A 25,500-nucleotide genomic window follows, 5' to 3' on the forward strand; every position below is an offset into this window, starting at 1 on the left:
TGGTCTCTAGGAGCAGAGAGGGACTGGCGGCAGATAGGGAGGGGACATCTCCCCTCCCCCATGAGAGGTGGTGTGATGGGGCTTTGCATCTGCTTCTCCTGAAGGAAGGAGCTGGTGCAAAGCCTCACTGCCGGGCGGACAGGAAGTCTTCTTGCCTGCCCAGCAGGGAAGTCTTCTTATGGAATCTGCCCTCTCATTGTGGGGCGTGACAGCAGGTCATTTCATCTCAGGTGCTGAAACACCTTGAGCCACCCCTCTACATATGACACATGGACTCTCTCTTGGCACTGCTGCCGTATGTTTTGTTTTCTTGCATACTGCCCAGATACTGCCTAAGTTTAAGCTGTCTCAATTTAAAAGCAAAACAAAAAACTCAATTTAATTTAATTCCTTACAAGGATGTGGCAAGGTAACGGCCAGTATGGAAATCTGAAATAGAGCTCCTGTCGGAATCTCTGCAGCCTAAGATCCGGAGGAACCCAAAACCAAGAACACAGAATCCTTAATATTTTGGGCCAATGGCCAACCTTAAAGGATCAGAGAATAAACAGTAGTTCATTCTTAATCTCAGCTACTCATGATTCTAAGGGGTAAATAGACTTTAGCAATTCCATGTATTTATTTAGGAAATCCCAGAAACAAATTAATATCAATGTACAACTTTTAGACCGGGGTGGTGCGGGCGTCAAAAAAAGCAATGATTTCTTTGAAAGTTTAAAACTGGTATTATTTATATACTACTCAGGAATTCAAGGTAGCTTTTCTAACCGCCTTGGGATTTCATAGGTTTACATTCTGTGTGCACTGGTTTTAATTATTGCATTCTATTTTGTTCTACACCACCCTGTGACACTTATGATGAAGTGTAGTATAAAAAAACAACCTAAATAAATATAGGTCATATTCAACAAAGCTCTGAGAAAGTAGTTACGTCAGCACAAGGCTCTCTGGTTGCGCAATGGCACTTTCCCTAAATCTGTTCTAGGGGTTTCCACAACCCTCCGGATCCTATTTGGCGGACAGCGTGGGGGACATGCGGGGGGTGGTGGTGGTGAGAAAGTGGTAATCCTTGTGCATGTGCAGCTATTTCGTTTTTGCAAAAATTAAGCGAAGTTCACACTACCTTCTCAAATGTCCAGTGCTTAGATCCTCTTATCACACCAGCTATAATTTCAGCTATGCATCGTTGGGGACTTTCATGAGAATCTATTGCCAAACGTTCTAAGTGGGGTTTCAGTACAGGCAAGAAGGCATCGTCAAAGTTTCTGAACAAGCCCTGTTAAAACAAGACTTGTGGTTTATTTTTAAGCTCATCACTTTTACGAAAAGGGCTTGCACAACCGCTAACTGTTTCCAAAGTGTTAATTCTAGAAAACACATGGCAAATATAATCAAAAGGGGTACTTTCCCATCCATTAATACAATGCACACTTTCCAAAGTTGTATTAAAAAATAAAATAAGGCATGCTATAGACACAGATTAGGATACAGTGGTACTTCGGGTTACAAACACCTCAGGTTGCAAACACTTCAGGTTACAGCCTCCGCGAACCCGGAAGTAGTACCTCGGGTTAAGAACTTTACCTCAGGATGAGAACAGAAATCGCGCAGCGGCGGCGCAGCAGGCCCCATTAGCTAAAGTGGTACCTCAGGTTAAGAACAGTTTCAGGTTAAGAACAGACCTCCGGAACGAATTAAGTTCGTAACCAGAGGTAGCACTGTACTGGTCTTAACTTTGAAAGATGCATAAGGCATGAATGAGAGAAAAGCAACAGAAACCTGTGTTGGAAGTGTTGCAGTTCTGTGCCCACACCCACCCCCCGGAATAAGAGAGGAACCCCCCCCCCCGCATTTGCACATGCCTACATAGGTGCATGAAATTATATTTTTCAACATTTCCCTCAAAATATATTTGCAAGCAAGCTCCCCAAAAGCATATACTGCCACTTTTATGGGGTCTCTTTTTAAGTGGGCATCCATCTGCCACAGGAGACAATAGAAATAATTTGCCATCAGGAAGAAAGTCAAAACGTTGGAAAGTTAGACCACCTCCTGTGGCTGTAGAGCCCCTCCCCCCAATGTAAGTCTTAAAAAAGGCAATACAATTAATATAAGCACAGCAGATTCTGGGTTGTCCACAAATGATAACTCTGGCTCAATACAAGTCAGAAAATAAGCTCCAAAGAGATAAGCAAAGAGAAGAATAGAGGGGCTAAAAAAGGGGGAGGGGTAACGGACCCCTGGACGGGTAAGTCCAGTCAAAGCTGCCTATTGGGTTGTGGCGCTCATCTCGCTTTCAGGCCGAGGGAGCTGGCGTTTGTCCACAGACAGTTTTCCAGGTCATGTGGCAAGAATGGCTAAACCGCTTTTGGTGCAACGGGACACTGTGATGGAAACCAGTGCGCATGGAAATGCTGTTTACCTTTCTGCCACAGCAGTACCTATTTATCTACTTGCACTGGTGTGCTTTCAGGTTGGCAGGAGCTGGGACAGAGCAACGAGAGCTCACCCCGTCGTGGGGGTTCGAACTGCTGACCTTCCAATCAGCAAGCCCAAGAGGCTCAGTGGTTTAGACTACAGTGCCACCTCCCTTTAATAGAGGGGCTAGGGACAACTTGGTCATGGCACTCATTCACAGCTTCATAAACCATGGTTTAGGAGACCTTGGTTCAATTGTCCAAACTGGGCCAATATGCGGAATACAGAAGTTTAACTGCATGGGTCATATATTATAGAGCTTTTCACTAAGGATTTTGTCATTTTCTAGAAGGTGTAACTAATCAAAGAAATAAATAACTAGTTACCTTGAAGAGGCAAAATCTGCGAGGATTAAATTTATCCTTTCCTTTTCTGTCTTCTAAAGAAAGAAACTTGATTAACTGCTCAACAAATTTTGGATCAGAAAAATGATCATAAATGATCTGCTCCGCCTGTTAAAAAAAAAGAAACAAGAGCACAATGAAACTAGAAGGCTTTGTTTGGTTCGTACAACAGTCAGGCGTCGTCCTGGAAAAAAGTCTGCATAGTTTATGGCCTCAGATATGTGACACCTTAACAAAAACAGGCATTTTGGGTCAAAGGAAACATTATTCATGAGTGCAGCTCATTTCAAAGCAGTTGCATTTTGTGCAAATACTGATAGAAATCTGTGTTCCTGTGAAATTAATGAGAGCCAGGACATCAGTTGCTGCAACTCAATTGACAACCTTTGAACCAGCCTCATTTTTCCATGCTCATTAGAAGAACTGCAAGACTTTCAGAATCCTGGCAAGGACAAAATACTCTTAAATTTTAAGCTTTGAAAGACCCTTGTGTAGCTTTCTACAGCAATGCTTTTCCTTTTGCTGACTTTCCATCCTCGGTTCAGCAATAATTTTGAGTTGACAAGACAACCCACATGCTTCGTAAACCAGTGGGGTGCACTGAAAACAGGTGTAGCTAACATGGTGGGCTCCAGATAATTTTTTGGTCTACATCACCCCTGACTACTGGTGATCCAGGCTGGGACTGCTGGGAAATACAGTCCAATATTATCTGGAGAGCACCAAGTTGGCTACCTTTGAAGTAAAGTAATAGCCAAGGCATCCACGGGTGGCCAGAAATCATTAACTTTTTTTTAATGGTAAGCTGCTCGTTGCTTATATGGAGAGAAACAAACTGTGAGTGCTGGTTTGCATGCAATGCTAAGCCAGCATTCTGGTGTGTTTCCTCCCGGCTTGGGAAAGGAAACTGAAGGGCAGGCACAAATGGGCAACAAGTAACACTAATTCATGGCAAGCCATTGCTTATGACTTCTTTTTACATGTGCACTGGGTCACATAAATTAGATTCTATAATGGTCCATGAAAGAATCGCTTCATGTTGCAATTCTTGTTAAAAACACATGTGCGACACACTCAAGGGAACCTGTGTAGCAGCTGCTTTTAACTAATGTTCCCATGAGGGAAAATAATCATGCTATTACATTTATCATTTATAAACTGAAGCACCATGCTGGGGGGCAGGCAGGATAATGTGAAAAATGATCAGAATAACCATGGAGCTTACCAAAAAGTTATTTGGTGTATAGGGAAGTCATTAATTGCATTCTTATTTTGCCTAGGAATCCAGATTACACATTTGGGCTTTGGAATTGTTCAAACATATACAATCACAACAGGAATAAATATATATGCTCAAGCTTGAATCAGTCCAAGAAAATACTTTCAGTGGAGTTTTAAAATATCACATTCACCTCTGAAAGCTCATCTCTACTCCTCCCAAGCTTTGGTTGCTCTTCAGCAGAAGCATAAATCTCCATATTTCTAGAAATTGTGAAGAGAGAAAAAAATCAAAATAAGTGTCAATATTTTTCAAAAAAAAATGTAGGTACAGCATTTCCTGGGTCCTTGTTCCAGTATTGCAATGACAAAGGGAGGCAAATTTCTACAGAGCTCAAACATGTTCTTTTTAAAAAGGCAGCATGGCCAAATCAAAATTTAGACTCCACTGCAACTCACTGTAGCAAAATGTGTTAGGTAGACAGATAAGATCTAACTCCAAAGAGCTGAATATGTTTAAAAGGTACCGGTATATTGGAGAAATAACGTCGCTGCTGCCCCAAAACAAGAATAAGGAGAGTATGTATACTGCCGTATACCAGAAGGAACGTCTCCACCGGCACTGTTTAGCCCGGACACTGAGGTCCAGTTCCAAGAGTCTTCTGGTGGTTTCCTCACTGTGTGAAATGAAGTTACAGGGAACCAGGCAGAGGGCCTAATGCCCTCCCATCAGATGTCAAGGAAATAAACAACTATCTTGACTTTTAGAAGACCTCTGAAGGCAGTCCAGTATAGGGATGTTGTCAATGCTTGAGGTTTTGCTGTGTTTTTATTATGTTGGAAGCCTTCCAGAGGGGCTGGGGCAATCCAATCAGATGGGCTGGATGTAAGTACTACTGCTTGTTGTTGTTGTTGTTCAGTCGTGTCCGACTCTTCGTGACCCCATGGACCAGAGCACGCCAGGCACGCCTATCCTTCACTGCCTCTCGCAGTTTGGCCAAACTCATGTTAGTAGCTTCGAGAACACTGTCCAACCATCTCATAGTACTACTACTACTAGTAGTAATAGTAATTGTTGTTATTATACCAGCAAGACAACAGTTCGAAGGCTGTTGACAGAGGCAACAAGGGAGCTTTAAGTGAGCTACAGGTTCCCCATCTGTGCCCTAGTCCCTTCCAGATTCATTGGGGGGCGGGGAACAAGCCAGTACTTACCGAGGCCAGGTGTAGTAACCCCAGTGTGTTTTCTCCACGAAACGGCAGGCCTCCCAAGCTTCTTTAGTCTTTGGTAACCTTGCACTGTCATAGTGCAGCCACTGGTTGTCAGGTCTGTCACCAGCCCTGATCTCAGGAAGCTGAGGGGCTCCACCTGCTCACACACACAAAAAGAGAAAGCAACCGTTATATTATTGACCCTGTGATTCAGTTCCTGTGATTGGAACTATTTTATTTCTTTATCAAATTTATATACCACCCTTCATCCGAGGATCACAGGGAAGTACACAATATAAAACTATCAGCTTTTTTAAAAAACAAGACAGTTTTAAGAATTTGTGTACATACCGTTTCCCCCCACCCACCCTTCCCTTTTCGCATGAATTTCCAAAGGAAATCTGACAATTCTTGGGCGATCTACATTTTCTGTATGAAGGAAAGCCATGCAGTTTGCTTTCAAATGACAATAAAATCACTAAACCTGCATTACGAACCCAACTTCTCTTTGCTTCGTCAAATCAAAATAATTAAAACAAAAAGCAAGCACAAGTGTAAAAGGCCCATCAAAATGTTCAAAATTACCATGGGCTTCTTTACTGAAAATTAGCTCAACCCCTTGCTGTTTGTGGCTGAAGAACACAAAGATTTACCACCATGGAAAGGCGGCAGGGTTCCATCTTTGGCACTTTAATGGGGACAAAACTCCCTGCAGCAAAGATCTCTTGGAAAGATGTTAAGCTCCGATAACCAGCAACTTCTGGAGGGCCCTACATTACCTGGCCCCACTTTCCCTGCTCTAGGGTACGGTTCAATGAGTGAAGCATGCAATGGTCTCCACCCATCCCCAAGCCGCCATTTTGTACCCGGCTCTGAATGATAGATCTTAGGGTCCCAGTAGAAAGAAAAATAGATCCTGCAATCTTGAAATCTGCCACCCCCTATAACACAGTACATAGCTCACATATACACACTCAATAAAAACTTCATGGGGGGAAAAGCAACTCGACGCTTGCAACTGTTTTTGTTCAGGACACTCACTGATTTGGAATGGGCAGATGGACAACTTCTTGTGAGGCCTTTTCAGCTGCTTGAGGATGCCAGCCACAGCAGAGATCGCCATCTTTTTTAAAAGAAAAAGAAAAGAAGTTTGGACTTGATATCCCGTTTTATCACTCTCCTTAAGGAGTCTCAAGGCGGCTAACATTCTCCTTTCCCTTCTTCTCCCACAACAAACACTGTGAGGTGAGTGAAGCTGAGAGACTTCAAAGAAGTGTGACTAGCCCAAGAACACCCAGCAGCTGCATGTGGAGGAGCGGGAACGTGAACCTGGTTCACCAGATTACGAGTCCACGCTCTTAACCACTACACCATGCCAGCTCATGCGTTTTAAAAATTCAGTGCAAGCAACTGCTTCGTTGCTATCTTAAAAAAGAAAGCTGCCCTCCCTTCCTCACACCCATTATTACAGAACTACGCAAAGAATGGACTCCTGCCTGTTGATCGATAGGGAGAAGTGGTGTCGTTCGAAAACAATCTGCACCCACGTTTTCATCCCATCCCAAGGAAAATAACTTTCTGGTTCACCCAGCAGCTTTGAGTAACCAAAAGGTAAAGGTAAAGGGACCCCTGACCATTAGGTCCAGTCGCGAATGACTCTGGGGTTGCGGCGCTCATCTCGCTTTACTGGCTGAGGGAGCCGGCGTACAGCTTCCGGGTCATGTGGCCAGCATGACTAAGCCACTTCTGGCGAACCAGAGCAGCGCATGGAAATGCCGTTTACCTTCCCGCCGAAGCGGTACCTATTTATCTACTTGCACTTTGACGTGCTTTTGAACTGCTAGGTTGGCAGGAGCAGGGACCAAACAACGGGAGCTCACCGTTTGAACCGCCAACCTTCTGATCGGCAAGCCCTAGGCTCTGTGGTTTAAACCACAGCGCCACCCGTGTCCTGAGTAACCAAAAAAGCAAGCATAAAAGCTGGACTCCCCCCTTTCATAGCACGAAATTTGACCCACTACTCTTCTCGTTTATTTTCTCCTAATGGTTCACCATATGCTTCCTGTGGCTCAGTGAGGAAGAGAGTAGAGTTCAGTGGAAGAACATGTGTCCTGCATGTGGAAGGCTCCAGGTTGGAGAACCCCTTTTGGACTTTTTGTGTAAAAGGAAAATAATACAATTCATTTGGGTTGGAAGATTGTGAAAAATATTGCCTAACAGAAAGCAGATCAGTTGGATGCCATTCTTGAGTTAATATTTTGAGTAATTTTTTCATGCGATTGACAGACAGGAAATGGGAAGTACAAATGGTGTTTCCGTGCGCTGCTCTGGTTTGCCAGAAGTGGCTTAGTCATGCTGGCCACATGACCCGGAAGCTTTCTGCGGACAAACGCAAGCTCCCTCAGCCTATAGAGCGAGATGAGCATGCAACCCCAGAGTCGTCCACAACTGGACCTAATGGTCAGGGGTACCTTTACCTTTACTTCATGCCTTCATTTTGGGCTGCAGTGGAAGTCCAAAAGGGAATGTCAGTGGTGCTAGTTATCCAAAGTGGTTTCCTTTGCACACTGAGCAAATCAGCAAGCCAGCATGTGTCCACCAAGCCTGACCTTTGCCCAGGACATGGAAGCAAAATGCATATTAACCTCATTCACAACAGCAGCGGCAAATATCACTTTGACATGTGCGAAAGCAATCATGTGACTCTGCTTTTGGGTAAAGAGTACAGTAGTGGAATCAGCACTGGCAACCAACCATTTAAATCCATTCCCCATTTTTTTTACCTTGCGAACCACTAGGGCATCATGGTTGAGACATTTCACAAAGAATTTTATGGCTCTCGGAGGCAGCACCCTGTCGTCTCTTAACAGCAGGGACAGAAAACCGATGCCAATGTGCTCAAACTTCCAGGGGCTGAGGAGGAAAGGGAGGAAATGCAATCAAATAGCCCTTTTGTTTTGGACAGAGTGAATGAATGCAGTTATCAAGCACAATTTAGAGCCAAACCAATTCCTCTGGCCACTGTTAACAGCTCTCCACTCCAGCGTTTGCACACAAGAGGCCCAACTCTCATTTGGACTACAACAGCTCTAATTTTAAGGTGGTGTGTGTGGTAGTGGAGATATATGCAATTCTAATATCCACACGATCGCGTCTTATACACATTTAACTTGCACAATTTCAACTATATGCAGTCGAAGGCCGGCTGTTTGAAATCCCACAAATTAAATGCGAGTCGTTGCGAGGGAAGGGCCTTACTCAGGAAGCAAGGCTCCCTCATCTCACTGGGCCTGGGATGCTTCCACGAGATCTCACAAGAGGATCCCAGGGCTTCTGGAGCCAGTACACAGGTTCTGGAAGCCCCAGGATGCTCCTACAATTCCAACGGTTTAAGTATACACAGTTTTCCTTATACACTGAACCACTGGAACCGAAATCCTGCGTAAGATTGTAAGATACGATTGTAAGATACGATTTATCATAATGTACTTAAAAGGCATGGAGTTTCCAAAAAAAAATTTTAAAAAATAAATCCACAAAGGGGAAGGAAGATGAAGAATGTCAACAGTATTTGAAAGGTGAACACTTCTGCAGCCTTCTATAACGCCCAAAGAAAAGAGATGGGATACGAACGAGGACTTTCAACGAGTTGAGGATTTACTTCAAGATAAGGACATTTAAAAAAAAAAAAACATGAAGTCAAGAGGTGGTACAGCCCTGTTTAGGGAAGTTTTTAATGTTTGATGTTTTATCGTGTTTTTAATATTCTGTTGGGAGCTGCCCAGAGTGGCTGGGGAAGCCCAGCCAGATGGGTGGGGTATAAATAATAAATTATTATTATTATTATTATTATTAATGATCCACCTTCAGACAATTTACAACAAAAATGCAATCTACTCAGAAGCAGCTACTGAGCAAAACTATCAGAATTTATTGTTAGCTAAAGCAGGGATGGTGGATTTATGACTCACCACATGTTGTAGGACTACAAATGCCATCACCCTAACCTTTGGTCAAGCTGGCTAGGGCTGGTAGGTGTTTGGTGTCCAACAGCATTTGGGGAGGGTACGGATTCCCCATCCCTGAGTTAAATTGTCACATTATTCAGTTCTGATCCCGTAAGACCTGTGGGGGGAGTGGTACTGTCGTGTGTCAAAATATCTGGGCTGAATCTTCCTTTGATTCCCTTTTATACAAACAGAAACCTTGAAAGAAAACTGTTTTCTCTGCCACAGAATTTAGAATGGGGATTGGGAAAAGAATCACATAATCTCACAATCCTGTCTAAAAGTCTCTCAAAGCCAGAGCACGATTTACGTTCTGGAAAGGAAACACGCATACTCACAGATTTCTTTGATCCACACAATCTAACAGTTTGTTAATCAGGTTTTCATAGTTTCTGAAAAGGAAAAGAAACATTCCATAATTAATCACATTTAGGGCCTTAATAACATGCAGCGTGCCTCCTCTGTTTCTGCTACCTGCTAAAATAATACAATTCTTTGTGGCAGCCACTGCATATGAAAGGCTTGCCACAAGGTGCCTTACAAGAAAAACTTAAACTGAACACCACATTTTCCAGTTTGTCTATCAGCCCAAAGACAGACATGTTGGAGCGTTCATGAATACACAAGACAGCCATTAGGTTGTTTTTTTCTTAGAGGCAAAGACTGGTGAACAGCAAATGAAGCTTTATATACATTCTGGAAAAGTGGGATTTCCAGCTATTTTCTTATTTTACTGCATAATAAAATGAATAGTTGAGACATATCATTGCAAAGTTAAGTAAAATAAAGTGTTATTTTATACTATGGCCCCGGTGCACTTACTGAGAGGACTCAGCATTCCTTTCTTTCTGTCGCTGAATTCCCTGTTGAAGTTCCTCTGAACTAAGACTCGTCCAGTTGTTCTGCTGAACCCCCGACTTCTGCATGAGGACAGCGACCTCAACACATTTCTCCGGAACCTGGCAAAGAAGGGAGATGCAAATGAAGTCTCTGACAGAACAAGGACATTCCTCCCTAGGGAAACACGTGATGTTTTATGGATTCAAAAGACCTTCACTGCCACATAAAAAAACTCTCAAAAATATATATTCAGTCTGTCAAATGAATAATTCCTCAATTTTTGTGATCATCTACGTATCTGTGCACTGCATCTTCCTCTCCACCCTCCCAAAGGAATCTGGCCTTTTTGAAAACTGCAACTGCACAAATGCTTTAAAGGTTACGATATTTTCACATCCCTGCCAGAAACACCTCGTATAACAATCATCCAAATGTTCTGTTCCTGTAGTAATTATCTTAGAGGCACCTTATCATTAGCTGCAGCTCCCCAACACATAGCAAAATAGAGGTGTTCATCATTCATATAACTGTGAACACAGTGTCATGAGGGCTTCTTCCTGCTCTGAGTAGCTCCACAATTCACCACTGCTGCATGTACATGGGTGTTCAGCTATGTGTTTCCCACAGTATCTGGGCTGTGAGTTCCATGGTAAGTGCAGACAGGGGTTTAAAGTGTGGGCCTCACACATGCCTCTTCACGGGTCCCTGTGGTATTTCCCTCTGCTTTTCAACCAAAAAAGGCTCCCAGAGCGGGTTACAAAGATCTGCTGATGCGTCACCCATGAAAACGGAGCAACTGCCTGCTGCTTTGATCTGGAAGCTCCTCGACTGTAGCACATCCATTCCATAACAAGCCCCGCACTAGATGTAAGCCTATTTGGCCCATTTTGTGCATTACCACGGGCAGCACAATCATCCAGCAGGAACACAAAACCGTGTGGGGTCTACTCTGGATGGTAAATCAGTTGTGAGGAGCGGCTGGTACACATTTCTCTGCTGGCATACTGTCCTGAGCCCCCAGTTTCATGAATCCCAGAGGAGCTGTTTAATTTTTGTGCACAAAAATTACTTGTTTGCCTAGTATGCAAACGGTTTTCATTCATGATGGCAATCACTCTGCCAGTGTAACGTTGGAAGCAAGAATGAAGGAAGCACTACCTTGAACCCAGTTCAACTGGCCCTGTTGGCCCACCCTCAAGACTTGCACATGCCGCTACTGGGTTCCAGGATCATTAGGCAACTGCTGGAAATCCCTTCATCCAGTTATTCCTAACAGTTACTTAGTGAAGTAGATCTTTCATGCTTACTGTAAAATCCAATCCAATTGTTTCATACTGCCGATGAATCTTCTCCGCAAGGTCATCAAATAGTCGGACTATGGATGGTTTTTCCAGAGACATTGCTTTGCTAAGTCCAGAAGAGACTATTGCAGGCCAGGTTTGGACAATGCAGTCCCAGTCATGAAGATTTGCCAGACACACCCCACTGTGGTTTCCAAGAAGGCAATACAAGGCACCCTAAAGAAAAGAGGTTTGAGGACACAATTATTAACCTAGAATTGTTAGTATAGCTTCAAAGAACTGCAGTAAAGTATGTGTACTGTTAGGTGCCTACAGAGTTGTCTATCCTGTTATCATTTCAGAAACATTAATTTAAGTGATTTATTCAATGAGGCAGCAGCAAGCAAAAGTTCTTGCATCATTTTACCTAACAGTAAATATGCAGCATACTCAATAGGGACAGGGTTCCTAATGTGCCCCATCAGCAGAAGCCCTGTGCAAGGACCTCTGCTTGTATAACGGGGCTCCCACCACTCCGCATACCCAAAACTGGCTTTTTGGGGGGAGGGGTGTGAACAATGTGCAGGGGGATCATTCTATCTGGCAAACTGCAATGTTTGTATAACGGAATGTCCGTAACACCGTGATGCTGAATTACACTCCATACACTTCTGACATTACTTTTTAAAAGCAGCTCTTTCATCTTAGAAGCACTTGCTTCACTCTTCCAAAGCTGCAGACACAATGCAGAAGCTTGTTCCTTTAAGCTGCTGCTCTGCATTCAGATAATATTTTTCTTCACAACTAACTAAATGGAAATTGGAGATAATTGCAGTTGCATGTCTCTCAATCCCACAAGCCCCCAACTAATGCAAAAAGTTGTGGGAACACAGTTAATGGAATGAATGTGGTTTTAAAGAATTGGTTGTTTTCCTCATGCTGTTTTCCTTGTCATCCCATTTTCCTTTGTGGCGTGTTTTATATCGTAGCTTGTGAAAGCCACTCTGGGCTTCATATTTTCAGCTGAACAGCAGAGTAAAAATAATAAATGATTCCCCCTTACTGAAACATCCAATCTAAATCATTTCATAGCTAAGGGTTTAAATAAATAAGGAAGACTAAGTTCCTTGAGCCCATTCTACTGGACAAACTCTACCCTCCCATCTCACCCCACATTCAAACCAGTCCATGTTACAATGATTTAGAAAGTGTGTCTCGGCTCAGGGTTTGCAGAAGATATTAATAAAACGGCAGTCTCTGAAGAACGTGGGAAACACATTAGATTCAGGGGCGAAGGCAAGTCTTCAGTACGCTGACATGAGTGTCATTTGTTTTTCATGATTACTGCAATTTACTACATACTGTCACTTACAAAGTCATGCCACCACTGCAAAACCATGCTAGCACAACTTCACAATCCCATTAATACAGGTGAAACTGGAAAAATTAGAATATCGTGGAAAGTTTCATTTCTTTCAATAATCCAACTTAAATGGTGAAACTAATATATGAGATAGACTCATGAGATGCAAAGCGAGATATGTCAAGCCTTTATTATAATTGTGATGATAATGGCGTACAGCTGACGAGAACCCCAAATTAACAATCTCTACTTTGGGGTTTTCATCAGCTGGACACCATAATCATCACAATTATAACAAATAAAGGCTTGACATATCTCGCTTTGCATCTCATGAGTCTATCTCATATATTAAACTCCAGTAGCTAATGAAAACAATTGCTTACATAAATGGACTTTTCCACAATATTCTAATTTTTCACCTGTATGTGCATCTCATAATACAAAACAGGAGCCTATGAAGAGACCGAAGAAGCGCCTGGCTTACTTTAAACTGCTGCTGGGTGACATCGCGCCCATCTGGCCGCAAAAACTCCAGAACCAAAGGAATGATGTCCCTGCAACAGAAGTTGTAAGTCCCCAGGGCTGTGAAGAAGGCATGCTGAGCTTTGTTTCTGACCTAAAGAAACAACAAACACAGACAGTTGCACAAAAGCTGAAGACAGGTACTATAAATTTCAATTAATGAATGTTCTTCTGCATTCGCTTGCGTTTCAGGCTGACTCCTGGCATTTTATGAGTCTCCCCCTTTGGATTATGCCACAAGGGGCAGGAACCACTAGCCAACTCGGCCCTCCAGATGTTTTTGGCCTACAACTCCCATGATCCCTAGCTAGCAGGACCAGTGGTCAGGGATGATGGGAATTGTAGTCTCAAAACATCTGCCATGTGAATGGAACTGCCTTGTGTACATTTCCCATCTCCTCGTCTTTCTCCCCCCCCTTTTTTCCAACAACTTTCGGGGTGTCCTGGTTTTTACTTTTTGAAATATGGCAAACCCTAACAAGAGCTGGCATGATTGCTCCTGACGAGAATGGCAGTGGTTGAAAAAGTGGCCAGTCTTTTGCCAAACCGAAATAATATCATTGACAAGAAGAAAGCTAGTACACAGTGCCTTCGCAGAAGTTTTTGCCCTAAAAACAGAACAGAACTGTATTACCTGCAAACACCAGTTTGAAAGCCAACCCCATTAACACCCTGACTGCAAAAAATTGACAGACCCAACATATGCTTACCTGGCCGTATGAACTTGTGGACAAACGCAGGAGGTCCCTGATCAAGTCTTGGTGTACTTTTTTATACTCACAGCCTTCAACTGTGAGTGTTCTTAGCTAAACAGAAAATGCTAAATTAGAATATATGTGTGTTTGCGTGTGTTCACGTTATAAATGTAAGGAACATGCTTAAACAACCACATGCTTCAACCCTTTTTGAAAGTCAAAGGTAACCAACAAGCAAACAATGGTTGTAAAGAAAGGAGCATTACCTCGTGCTGCAACATGACTCTGTCAATCAGCAGTGCTCTGATATGCTGCTTTTTGCCTAGAAGCTGAAAACAAACAAGCAAACCCATTAAGTGCATGAAAACAGTTATACATGTTCAAAACCAGCTTCCTGCTTTTTCCTCATTTCCTCAGTCCATCTTCCACAGTATCTCCTACTGATTAGCAACAAAGAAAACCCTATTCAAAGATGGCAACTCGCAGGTGAGATCAGCTGCTGCTGCTTTACAGTGTCTAACACTGGCAGAGAAACGGGAGCTCACCCCAGCACGCCGATTTGAACCGCCGACCTTCTGATCAGCAAGCCCAAGAGGCTCAGTGGTTTGGACCACAGCGCCACCCGCTCCCCCTTTGCTGCCCTTCAAATGCATACAGTTGGGCAAATTTTCTCAGAAGGTACAGATTCACAAAACGGTGTCCTGCTTCACAATGGGTCTGCTGCAACGATTGGCAGCTGTGTGATTAACAGCTGTTCAGTTCAGCATCAACCTCCTATTCTAAGTGGTGTTCCAGAAGTTAGCAGAACTCGGATATATACAACCACTGTTCACATGGTGAAGTCAGCACATTGACTTCAAATGGATTACAGTCCCACAACCACCCCCACCCCCCCTTCAGCCCTGTGTGAACACTTCATGATGTTTCCCGGTTACAGCTTAAGATGTCATTCAGTTCACTTATCCAAAACGTTCCAACATAGCAAGGTACCGTATTTTCCCGTGTGTTGGATCAAGTTTTTTTGACTCAAAAATCACGTCAAAAAACTGGGGTCGTCCAATACATGGATAGTGGCGGCAGGGGGGGAAGCGGAGTGCCGCCAGCCAGCTTGTTGGCGGGAGCGCAGCTTCCCTCAATGCTGCTGCGTGTGGCGGGTGCTCCCTGGATTGTTTCCCAGGTGCGGCGCAATGGCTGGCAGGAGCGCAAACTCCCCCGATGCTGCTGCATGCGGGAAACAATCTAGGAAGTGTTTCCTGCCCGCAGCTGCATGGGAGGGAGAGGCTCAACAACTCTGGGCCATCTCCTCTCATTTTCCTAAAACTGAGTCCCATAAATGGGGGGGGGTGTCTTATACATGGGGGCATCCAATAGATGGGAAAATACGGTAATTTTTTGTGAATGCCCCAAAGTGGGAATCTACATGCAGAAAAAAACCTGACTTCCCTTCACATTGATTTTATCATGCCACAAAAGGTGTCTTGGGAAATCTGTCTGTAATCTGGGGCTTCCAGGCTGTAGCTTTCCTCTCGGAAGTTCCAACACCTATTCTCTTGAACAGAGCCAAGTATAACTATTGCACAACTGCTATATTCCTACGCCGCCCCACCCGCCCACTGCTCCCCTGACTTCTGAATGTGGTTCATTTATTCTAAAAGATTGTATGACAACACCCTGACATTAATATGAATACGTTTCTTTCAACAACATGAACTGCTAGGATATTTTCCTGAATATCGGGGGTGGGGTGGGGGTTAGTGCTGAAAAAAGTACCTTCAATTTGCTTCATAAACAAGGAATATTAAGTAAAGGTCCTAAGCAGCCCATAATTTCTCCCTGAAAGCTTCAGAAATGCCACTTCTGTTTAGATAGGCTAAAATACAAACCCTGTTCTCCATTGATTTTTTCACCAAGTTGAAGCTTTTCCACCGCGAATCAAACTCATGCTTGTGTGACCCTTGGAAATGTAAAAGGTCCCCAATGATCTGCAAAACAAGAATTTGCATTATATAGAGCAAATCCACCCGCCCAGCTTAAAATGTTAGAAAACATGCCAGACATTATGGGCTTTACCTTTATGATGAGAAACAAGGACTTTGTATCATCCTCCGAATGGTCAAGTATATAATCTATCATGGTAGAGAGGAAAATCCAACTCAGTAGGACAACTAGTTCATACACTACTGGACACTTTATTTAAGCTCAATTGCTTTATATAAGAATGGAAGCCAGCATAAATCGTGACTGACTGTTTATTATGCTTCCACTTCCATCGCCAAAATTAGATTTTAAATCTGCAGTGAACTACAAACCTTAAGCAATAGTATGGGTGCAGGAGGACAAAAAGAAATGACTAAAAACACACTTACGCAGCAGTTTCCTTGTGATGTTGCTGATGGATTCCCTGTAATTCGCTCTTGACAAATCTAGACAAGGTAAGGCCAGTCGTTACTTAAGAGCGTTTATGCTTTACGTTACATAATGCTGCAAGATGCAGGTCACTGGAAACCAGACATGCCAAAATAAACACTAAAGCAGATTGCATTGAATAGTACTAGATGGAGGGCATGAAAGGATTCATACAGACACACATATGTGCATGCCTATGTTCATTAGGCATATATATATATACACACACACTATCTCCAGTGCACACATGTCCCTGGTATGTAAACAGGAACTTCCCCATCCTTTTCAGTGTCCGATATAATGCCACACATGTACACCAAGGTGTCCCAATTACTGGAGTAATTCAGGCCGATTAGTTTTTGTACTGGTACGCAACACAAAATGCAAAATATGGAACCAACTTACCATAGTCAACACCAGTATAGAGTTTGATCTCTTCTAAAGACACTAGGCTTGGTACCCTGCAGGACATACAATGCATCCGCACCGTTGAAACAAAACATCTCATTCACTTCCCCAAACGCGTTTAGTTATTGTTAACATTTATGAATGCTAAGATCAGCTGCTACTATGATTTTCTGTGATTGAATAAAAGCCTTAAGAAAGCTTGCAGGATCAATCCCAGTATGGGACAGCTGCATATTCCTGCATTGCAGGGGATTAATCTACATCAGGCATGTCCATCTCCCAAGAGACTGTGATCTACTCCCAGTACAAAAAAACCTGGCAGTTATCTACCCATTGTCCCTGGAGGGAGGAGGAGCGTGCGTAGGTGGATTGCCCAGGGTTGTTGAGCTTTGTTGGAGATGGATTGCACAAGAGTTTTTTAGCCTTTCCCTTGTAACTTTTTGTATACAATAAGGATCCCGTGATCTACCATGATCAGCTGGGGATCTACCGGTAAATTGCAATCTACTAATCTACTAGTTGGACATCCCTGGTCTAGATGATCCTCAGGAATTCCTTTCAACTCTAGGGTTCTATGTATAGACTGCACCATCAGTTATTCAGTGGCTTTGGCGAGGAGAAAGTTTTCCAGCACCCAGTGCGAAAAGAACTTGCTAATGAAAAGCAGAGCTTCAGAACACCATGTCTCTCTCTCTCTCTCTCTCTCTCTCTCTCTCTGACTAGTCACTATAGGATGTATTGGGTGTTTTGAGTACATATGACTCCAGGTGGCAATTTTTAATACAAGTTTTACACATTCCTTTGTGACAAGTATCAGCCTGTGATTTTTTTTTCTCTAGGCCACTCTACGTATGTTTTACCTGTGCAAAACAAAGTTTACTTACAGGTGATCTACTCTGTTTCCTTTCAGAGGTGGCAGAATGTTCCCGGACCCAATCAGGCAATTGTGTACTATAGAAAGACACTGCTGCACATCATCTCTGAAAGCAAATGATAAATGTATTTCAATATTTGAGGTAAGCAAACCTAGTTTTATGTGGAGAGAAGGTTATTTGCTGACATGCCCACTAGAGGGTACTCTTGAGTAATCACGCAATTCCTGAATCCCAGAAGTCTGGAAAAGAGGACTATTGCAGTTACAGACTCATTTATAGCACAGTGCATAATCTCCCAGATCTGAAGTACACACACAAACCACACACCCCAGCAACAATTGGATTTTAAAAGAGCACTGGAGATTTTCCAAACTTAAGTTGCTGGAGGGTTGTGTGATCTCCCAAGGAGACTGCAGTGCGCAGGGACTTACAGGATGCAGAGGAGTGCTGAGATGCAACATGCTGGGGAAACCTCAGAGCCAAGGGAGAGATGAGGGGACACAGAGGAGAAGACTGGGAGAAGGTGCTGGATGCTGGAGGGGCAACCGGGTTTAGAGAGCAGGAAGAGCCTGAGAAAGGGAGCAGTTCAGACCTCAAGGTTGAAGCGGGGGGGGGGGGGGGTTCAAGAGGCTGCTGAAGGATCCAGGGAGTCTCCCTCTCCTGCTGCAACAAGATTCAGGTAGGTAGCCGTGTTGGTCTGACACAGTCGAAATATATTAAAAAAGAAAAAATCCTTCCAGTAGCACCTTAGAGACCAACTAAGTTTGTTCTTGGTATGAGCTTTCGTGTGCATGCACACCTCTTCAGATACACTGAAACAGAAGTCACCAGACCCTTATATATAGTTGGAGGGTGGGGCGGGGTTTTTCTCAGGAGGGTAGTAGGAGATGGGTGATTGACTCAATGGGTATGGTAAATGAGACAGGAATCTAATATCTCTATTAAGACCAGGTCTCTCCATAATTTGCAGTTTAGTGATAAGTCGTAATTCAGCAACTTCAATTCAATGTAATTCCTGTCTCATTACATATGCTAATCATCTGCATACTATCCCTTGCTTCTTCCTGTAGGACTAACTGCAGTCGCTAACAGTCATCAGGTTTACCATTCCCATTGAGTCAATCACCCATCTCTTACTACCCTCCTGAGAAAACCCCCACCCCACCCTCCCACTATATATAAGGATCTGGTGACTTCTGTTTCAGTGTATCTGAAGAAGTGTGCATGCACACAAAAGCTTATACCAAGAACAAACTTAGTTTGTCTCCAAGGTGCTACTGGACAATTTGTTTTTATTTTATATATATATTTTGACTGCTGCAACAAGTTCGCCACTCCACCCCACCCCACTCCAAGAATGCATGGAATTATCAGGAAGGCAGAACAGAAGCCAGAGATGTGCAAATGCGGTTTAATACAGCTTGGGAAACATCCGGGCAAGGAGGAGCCTTAGAGAGGTGTGCAAGGCAGGGAACTTCGTTCCTGGCAACTGCTCCAAAGGGGCAAGAGCTACTGGGAAGGGTCACAGAGTTGTAGATCCGTTTCCTTTAATAAAAAGTTAACTTCACTGATAACTGGCTCTCTCCCTCTTCATGCTGACATGCATCCAACTCCAGCCCTGACGGGAGAATTGTGTTAACCCTTGCCCCTCCAGATGCAACACCACTCTGAACCTGCCACATGGGTGGCAACTAGCTTGAAAATATGGTCTCACTGACTCGAAGGGAAGCAGTTCTCAAGCCCAATTGCCACACTGGAGGGCAGGGCAAGCAGAGAATAGGGATGCCCTGAGGGCCACATCTGGCACACTGCTCAGAGGTTTCCCACCTGTAGTTACTTGGAGCGTAAGCTTTGTTGAGAAAATACACAAAACAGCATAAACAGGAAACTTGATTTAAATCAACTAAGAACTAGCAAGCTTCATGATTGAGCAGAAATTAGAACCTGCATCTCGTTTACCTGGACAGGTATATTCGCACTAAACCACACTGGCTCCCTATATAGGGTCGCATCTAACAAAGTCATCCTATGATAGGACTTATGCAGAACAGATTTTGGGGTGGGGAGTGCAGGGGGCAGAGGGGAAGCTTTGTTCTTTTAAGTGGAAGTCCTTGCATGAACCCATTATGTGGCAGTTGGGAATGCTCCAGTTCAAACCGTGAGCCACACACAAGGAGGGCATTCCACATGCTACATTTTTGATATGCAGGTACAAATGTTCTGAACTGGGAAGTCCTCATCTCAACTACAAGAATCAATGCGAAACACATTCACACAACAGATAAGCACATATGCCAAGAAGCTGAATTGGCTGAACTGCGCAATAAAGATGTGTTTGCAACCACATCGTGTTTGAAGAACACCCACCAAGCCCCTCTGCAAGCTGACAGCCAGTCTACCTGTGCAAATATTGCCAACCCAAAATGTGCCTGTCTGTTAAACTCTTGAGAAAAACCCAACCACCAGATACACTTTCTACTAACCTGGACATTTCGAGATTTCCATCTGCATAGCTTCCTAGCTTGTCAAGTTCTGGCTGCAGAAAAGAATCCAGCAACTCAAAGGAAAAAGCAATCTCTTCGGCTGAAGGAACATGCCATTGGATGTCAAGTTTCCATAGATCCCCAGGCTTCCCCCAGTCCTGTAAACACAAGAGAAGAGTGTGCATTTTGCACTTAGTGAGAATGGTAAACATATCACATTACACGTGAGGGTAATATTTACTATAGACAAAAGAGGGTTGGCACTACGTGCCCTGGGCAAGAGCAATGCATCACACACAAAAATATCTTAGAAGGTAACAGTTTGGGATAACTGAGAGGAGAGCCTTGCAGCAAATTTTGAAAATAAAGCTCACTAGCAACCTTTTTCGGCCCGGGGGCCACAATCCCTTCTGGACAGCCTTCCAATGGCCACATGCAAGTGGTGGGTGGGACCATAGGCAAAACTGGGTGGAGCTAATCATTTAAATGTTACCTTTGTAGAGTAGGCTCCACCTCCCATATAAACAAACAAGAGGCATGTTCCAGCCAGAATAAGGGTTAACATCTCAGACTTTGGAACTGCCCCCCCCCCAAAAGTTAGACTGGCTCCCTCCTTGTGGTCCTTCCACCAGCAGATGAATCCTTTTTTGTTGCAATGCGCTTTTGGGAACTGACTGCTTTTAACTGTTTTTATTGTAATTATTCGTATGATTTTTATATAGTCTATGTATGTGTGTGGTTTTACTTCTAACAATATTTAATTGCTTTTAATTGTTGCTTTTTCTATGATTTTACTGGCTCTCATTTTTATAAGTGAGCCGCCTTGAGTCCCATCAGAGAAAGGGGTCGGGCATAAACAAACAAATAGTGCAATTTTCGTCAAGGGCCAAAAAGCAGGCAACCAGTCCTTGAGTTGCTCGTTTTACACAGACTTTTCAAGAGACAAAGCAGGCCCCTCAATTGCCAGGTTTCAGCCAGTCCAAGGTAGCATCAATTATTTTTTTCTTAAACATGCTGCCTAGTTGACAACACTGTTACTGCCCACATATTAAAAACAGTAACTTATTGCCACCTGTTTTTAGTTCCAATGAGAACCAATGTTGCTGTCACTTCATTTTGATTTATTATTCTGTTGTGTTTTAATATCATGCTTCGCAGTTTCTTCCTTAGGCGTTAACCATTTCCCCACAAAAAGTATCAAATATAACAGGTATATTAGGACTGTACAAAATAACCATCAACAGCTAAAGTTGATGGAAGTGGGAGATCATTTCAGAGTCAGCTGCCATGAACCCACTGTGGCCTAATGCAGTAAGCAGGTTTGCCCTATGTTTTTTTGTACTGACAAGCAGTCCTAACCATCTTTGGACATGCGCTCACACTGGCAGCGTGTAAAATCTGACAATCACGCCAGGAACGATGCCAACATAATGGTGAAAACTGCTCCTGTCTATACTGATTACATTACACATGCCTAGGAATGATCTGGACTGCGAAGATGGACAAAAGGTATCGCTTGAATTGGTGAAAATTAACCAGAGCCAGCTTTTGATTTGCACCCTAAAGTTGTGTGTGAAATTGGGCGCTCCAAGCAGCTTCACATGTCACAAGACCAATAGGTACACTTTGTGTATACAGTCGTAACTCGGAAGTCGAACGGAATCCGTTCCGGAAGTCAGTTCGACTTCCAAAACGTTCGGGAACCAAGGTGCAGCTTCTGAATGGCTGCAGGAAGCTCCTGCAGCCCATCAGAAGCTGCGGAAGCCACGACGGAGGTTCGGGTTCCAAAGAACGTTCACAAACCGGGACAATCCTTTCTGGCTTTGCGGCATTCGGGAGCCAAAACACTCGTCTCGCAAGGCGTTCAACTTCGGAGGTACGACTGTACTGCAGAGTACCATACAATACACAAGCAGAAATCTCTGGTCGACAGTATGCTGCATATAACTTCAATGGAGAACTGCCACACATGCAGTAAAAGAAGTTGCATCCTTTTCACACATTGCGGAGAACAGTGCAGAGACATCGTTTGAGGCGGCCCCTAGATAATGAGCTGATGGACAATGCGTTTAACATTTAGCTTTCACTTCTAGAAACTATTTTTTGGGTGCGTTAAAATGCCCATTCCCTTGAGGTGGCATGTGCTAGAGAGAGTAAAAGCATAAACATAAAAATTCTGTTAAAGATTGGCACTGCATCTTTCAATTACACTTTCCACAGCTGCTGGGGGTTAGGTGGATCCTCAAATAAACACAAATAAAATAATAGTTTAGAATTTTTTTTGAGAGAAAAAGAAAGAGAGAGAGGTGGGGGGGGGGAAGGGGAATTCTCTAATCCTAAGTAAGTTAAAATCCTTGCCTTGATAGGAAAGTATTCAGAAAGAGGCTTGTCAAAGCCACCTGGCACACTGCAGTATTCTGTGGGGTAGATAAGTGTAGCAGAACGAAGAAGGTGGTGCAGTAGGTTACAAGACAGAATGTAACCCTGCTTACAGGTTAAATGGAGGGTTCGCTGTAGAATCTTCAAAAGCTGCTCCCTGTACGGCAGCAACTTCTTCCCATCCACACGAGTGATCTAGCCAAAGAGTTGAAACATCGGAAAATAAATATATCATCAACAAACTAGGAATGCGACACACAGGAACGCAAGCTCTGGAAGAGAAAATCAATGCATCTTTTGCATTTTGAGTGCTGCAGCTACTCTAAATAGGACCCAGGTACCAACCCAGTCCCACCAAATGTGCCCTTTGCAAGTTTTGCCTGACTTTATTGGGGCCCTTTGCTCTTAACTGATTCTGTCTGACTCTCAGACACCCCCTGCAGCACCTGGAACTGCTCCTGGAACTTGGCTTTTGCATTGCCCCAAGGATTTGACTTCAGGCCCTGGCCAGACCTTGCCTTTTGGATTGCCCTCGTGAGTGAACTTAGGACTGCTAGCTTTGGCTAAAGCAGGACGACCCCATCTGCAAGCTGCACATATGCCATTTTGAGCATCTCGGTTTAACAGCTGGATATAAAGGTAAAGAATAATAATAATAATAAAGTGAATTTCCAAAGGAAATCTGTCGCAGTGGGCTGAAGGAAAAGGGTGTGGCAATGAAAAAAGTTTTCATGTGCCATTATTCCAGTTATAGGTAGGTAACCGTGTTGGTCTGCCGTAGTCACAACAAAATAAAAAAAATCCTTCCAGTAGCACCTTAGAGACCAACTAAGTTTGTTCTTGGTTCTGAAGAAGTGTGCATGCACACGAAAGCTCATACCAAGAACAAACTTAGTTGGTCTCTAAGGTGCTACTGGAAGGAATTTTTTTTATTTTTTTATTTTGTTTTGACATGTGCCATTATGTTCCCCACAGGATGAACATCTGGGAGCAATGCTGCAGCTGCTGTTTTCCCACTTAAAGCCTTGCAGCTGCAACCTTGATAGGGAAGCTTTTGTCTCCCTGCTCGTCCTTCAGGATAAAATAAGGATCTAGATGTCACTGTTCAAAACAGGACAGCAGACACTGCACCGGGGTAACCTGACACAACGCCTTCCACTCTGTCTAGACAGTTTGTTCTCAGTCACAATGCTCACAGGCTTCCCCCTGTGTATACATCACATAGAAGGTTCTGCGTAGAAAAGTGTTCATTTAAAAGTACTGTACTCGTTGTTTTTTTACCGAAACTATGTATGGATCAAGCACACAGTTGAAAAATAAAGCATTAAAAGTAGCATTCTCCATAATACCTCCGACAGAAGTTGAAGGTTCCAGAGGAGCTCTTTATCCAACTCTTCATCACGCAATACATCATCATCTAGAAAAAGAAACGCATTAAGTCCTAATGTTACTGCGCTTTCATCACCAATTTCTTATGGACAACATAACAAGCTTTTATAAATAAATAAATAAATAAATAAATAAATAAATAAATAAATATGCATATTCGTGGTTTTTGCACAGGATGAAAAGAAGCCCACCAACAAATAACGTAAAAGAGATGTCGATACAAAGGCAACACATGTGATGGTGGTTTTAAGGGGATCTCTTGTAGAAATTATAGCTATACATAGGGTTATACACCTTGAATCAATGTTTTTGAACAAACTAGCACTGGAAAGCACCAAATTTGTGGTTGTTATTTTTCACAGTTCAGTCAATGAAGGCCGATGTGATCTGTGATTAGATTTGCCAAGGTGGGTGGGTGTGCAGAAAACCCCTCACAAATCTTCAAAAGGATCCGTTTCACTGGATCCGGCATGTGTAGTCACTTTCTCTCTGGCATACAAGCAATTCCTTTCGTGACTCCTGCGGCACCACACTTCCAACGCCGCATCCCACCCACCCCGGTTTTCCTTTCCCCTGTCTCCCAGATCCCTTTCCCTCCCTACTTTCTCAGCCCCTCCGCATTCTGCTTAGGTACTGATCCGAGCCTAGAAAAGCAAAAGAATGAGTGTTGGCTTCTTCCGCAACTTCCTCCTCCAGCAAAATGAGCTTTCTGTGGCGAGGGGGGGAGAGGTAACCACACTCATCGCCCCATAACAAAGGGGATGGTGACAAGATTCATGGACATCAGGTGAGGTCCTCAAGGGCACCACTGTGCCCGCAGGCAACACAATGGCAACTCAAACCTTAGAAACCGAACAAACCCAGTTAAAGGCACCCTTTCCTGCTCTCAGTTGTCTTCCACAATGGCACTCACCTGAAGTATTAGTGATTAGACAAAAGACAAAATAGTGCCGGCACTTCAGGGGCTTAGATGCTCTAACGCTGTTGCTGGCAAGGCTCATGGTTGTTTCGGGCAAAGGCTCTGTGTGGATAGCTTTGGTTTTAATTTGTGTACTGAAGTCTCTCTTTCCTACGAAGCCCCCTAACAGGTGCATTCCCACCCCACCCCATTAGGTTCAGTCTCCCTCTTCTACTGCCCAGAAGGCGGGTGGGGTGGGGGGAATGAGACTAAGGACTACTCAAAAACTGTTGCTTATGAATGCAACAAACATGTGTTCACGTGTACATGTAGCACACCAGTACACTTGTCCTGGGACCAAGATTGAATGCAACCCTGTGTCAAAGGTATACTCAGTTGTAATGCCAGGTTTGCCTCTGAAGACTGTGTGAAATGGCTTTCAAAGCACTTGTGTCTAACGTGTTTCCTATTGTGTATTAAGACGTAAAAGGGCAAAGGACCCCTGGACGGTTAAGTCCAGTCAAAGGCGACTACAGGGTTGCGGCGCTCATCTTGCTTTCAGGCTGAGGGACCCAACGTTTGTCCACAGACAGCTTCCCGGGTCATTTGGCCATGAATTACATGAATTAAGGAACTGGGAACGGCCGTAGTTTTCTCCAGCATACAAACTGAGTGATAAACATGTTTGCTGCCATGTAGTGCA

At 43.6% G+C, this 25,500-nt stretch overlaps 1 protein-coding gene across 2 annotated transcripts in view; it reads right to left on the bottom strand.

The window, feature by feature from the left end:
* PSME4 (proteasome activator subunit 4) overlaps window positions 1–25,500 on the bottom strand; it is a 76,508-nt gene that overhangs the window by 14,924 nt on the left and 36,084 nt on the right. For both annotated transcript variants that reach the window (XM_033145083.1, XM_033145082.1), the window contains 20 exons: window positions 23,860–23,927; window positions 22,490–22,705; window positions 20,132–20,289; window positions 17,658–17,753; window positions 16,771–16,826; window positions 16,326–16,382; window positions 16,030–16,085; window positions 15,843–15,941; window positions 14,226–14,288; window positions 13,975–14,070; window positions 13,227–13,358; window positions 11,407–11,616; window positions 10,082–10,218; window positions 9,598–9,651; window positions 8,036–8,165; window positions 6,294–6,375; window positions 5,256–5,409; window positions 4,235–4,304; window positions 2,805–2,930; window positions 1,124–1,276 (listed from right to left, as the gene is read on the bottom strand). In XM_033145083.1, coding sequence (XP_033000974.1) covers window positions 1,124–1,276; window positions 2,805–2,930; window positions 4,235–4,304; window positions 5,256–5,409; window positions 6,294–6,375; window positions 8,036–8,165; window positions 9,598–9,651; window positions 10,082–10,218; window positions 11,407–11,616; window positions 13,227–13,358; window positions 13,975–14,070; window positions 14,226–14,288; window positions 15,843–15,941; window positions 16,030–16,085; window positions 16,326–16,382; window positions 16,771–16,826; window positions 17,658–17,753; window positions 20,132–20,289; window positions 22,490–22,705; window positions 23,860–23,927 — 2,213 coding nt within the window. The remainder of the gene's footprint in view (window positions 1–1,123; window positions 1,277–2,804; window positions 2,931–4,234; window positions 4,305–5,255; window positions 5,410–6,293; window positions 6,376–8,035; window positions 8,166–9,597; window positions 9,652–10,081; window positions 10,219–11,406; window positions 11,617–13,226; window positions 13,359–13,974; window positions 14,071–14,225; window positions 14,289–15,842; window positions 15,942–16,029; window positions 16,086–16,325; window positions 16,383–16,770; window positions 16,827–17,657; window positions 17,754–20,131; window positions 20,290–22,489; window positions 22,706–23,859; window positions 23,928–25,500) is intronic.

This window comes from Lacerta agilis, chromosome 3 (genome assembly GCF_009819535.1).
Source record: "Lacerta agilis isolate rLacAgi1 chromosome 3, rLacAgi1.pri, whole genome shotgun sequence".
Taxonomy (NCBI): Eukaryota; Metazoa; Chordata; class Lepidosauria; order Squamata; family Lacertidae; genus Lacerta; species Lacerta agilis.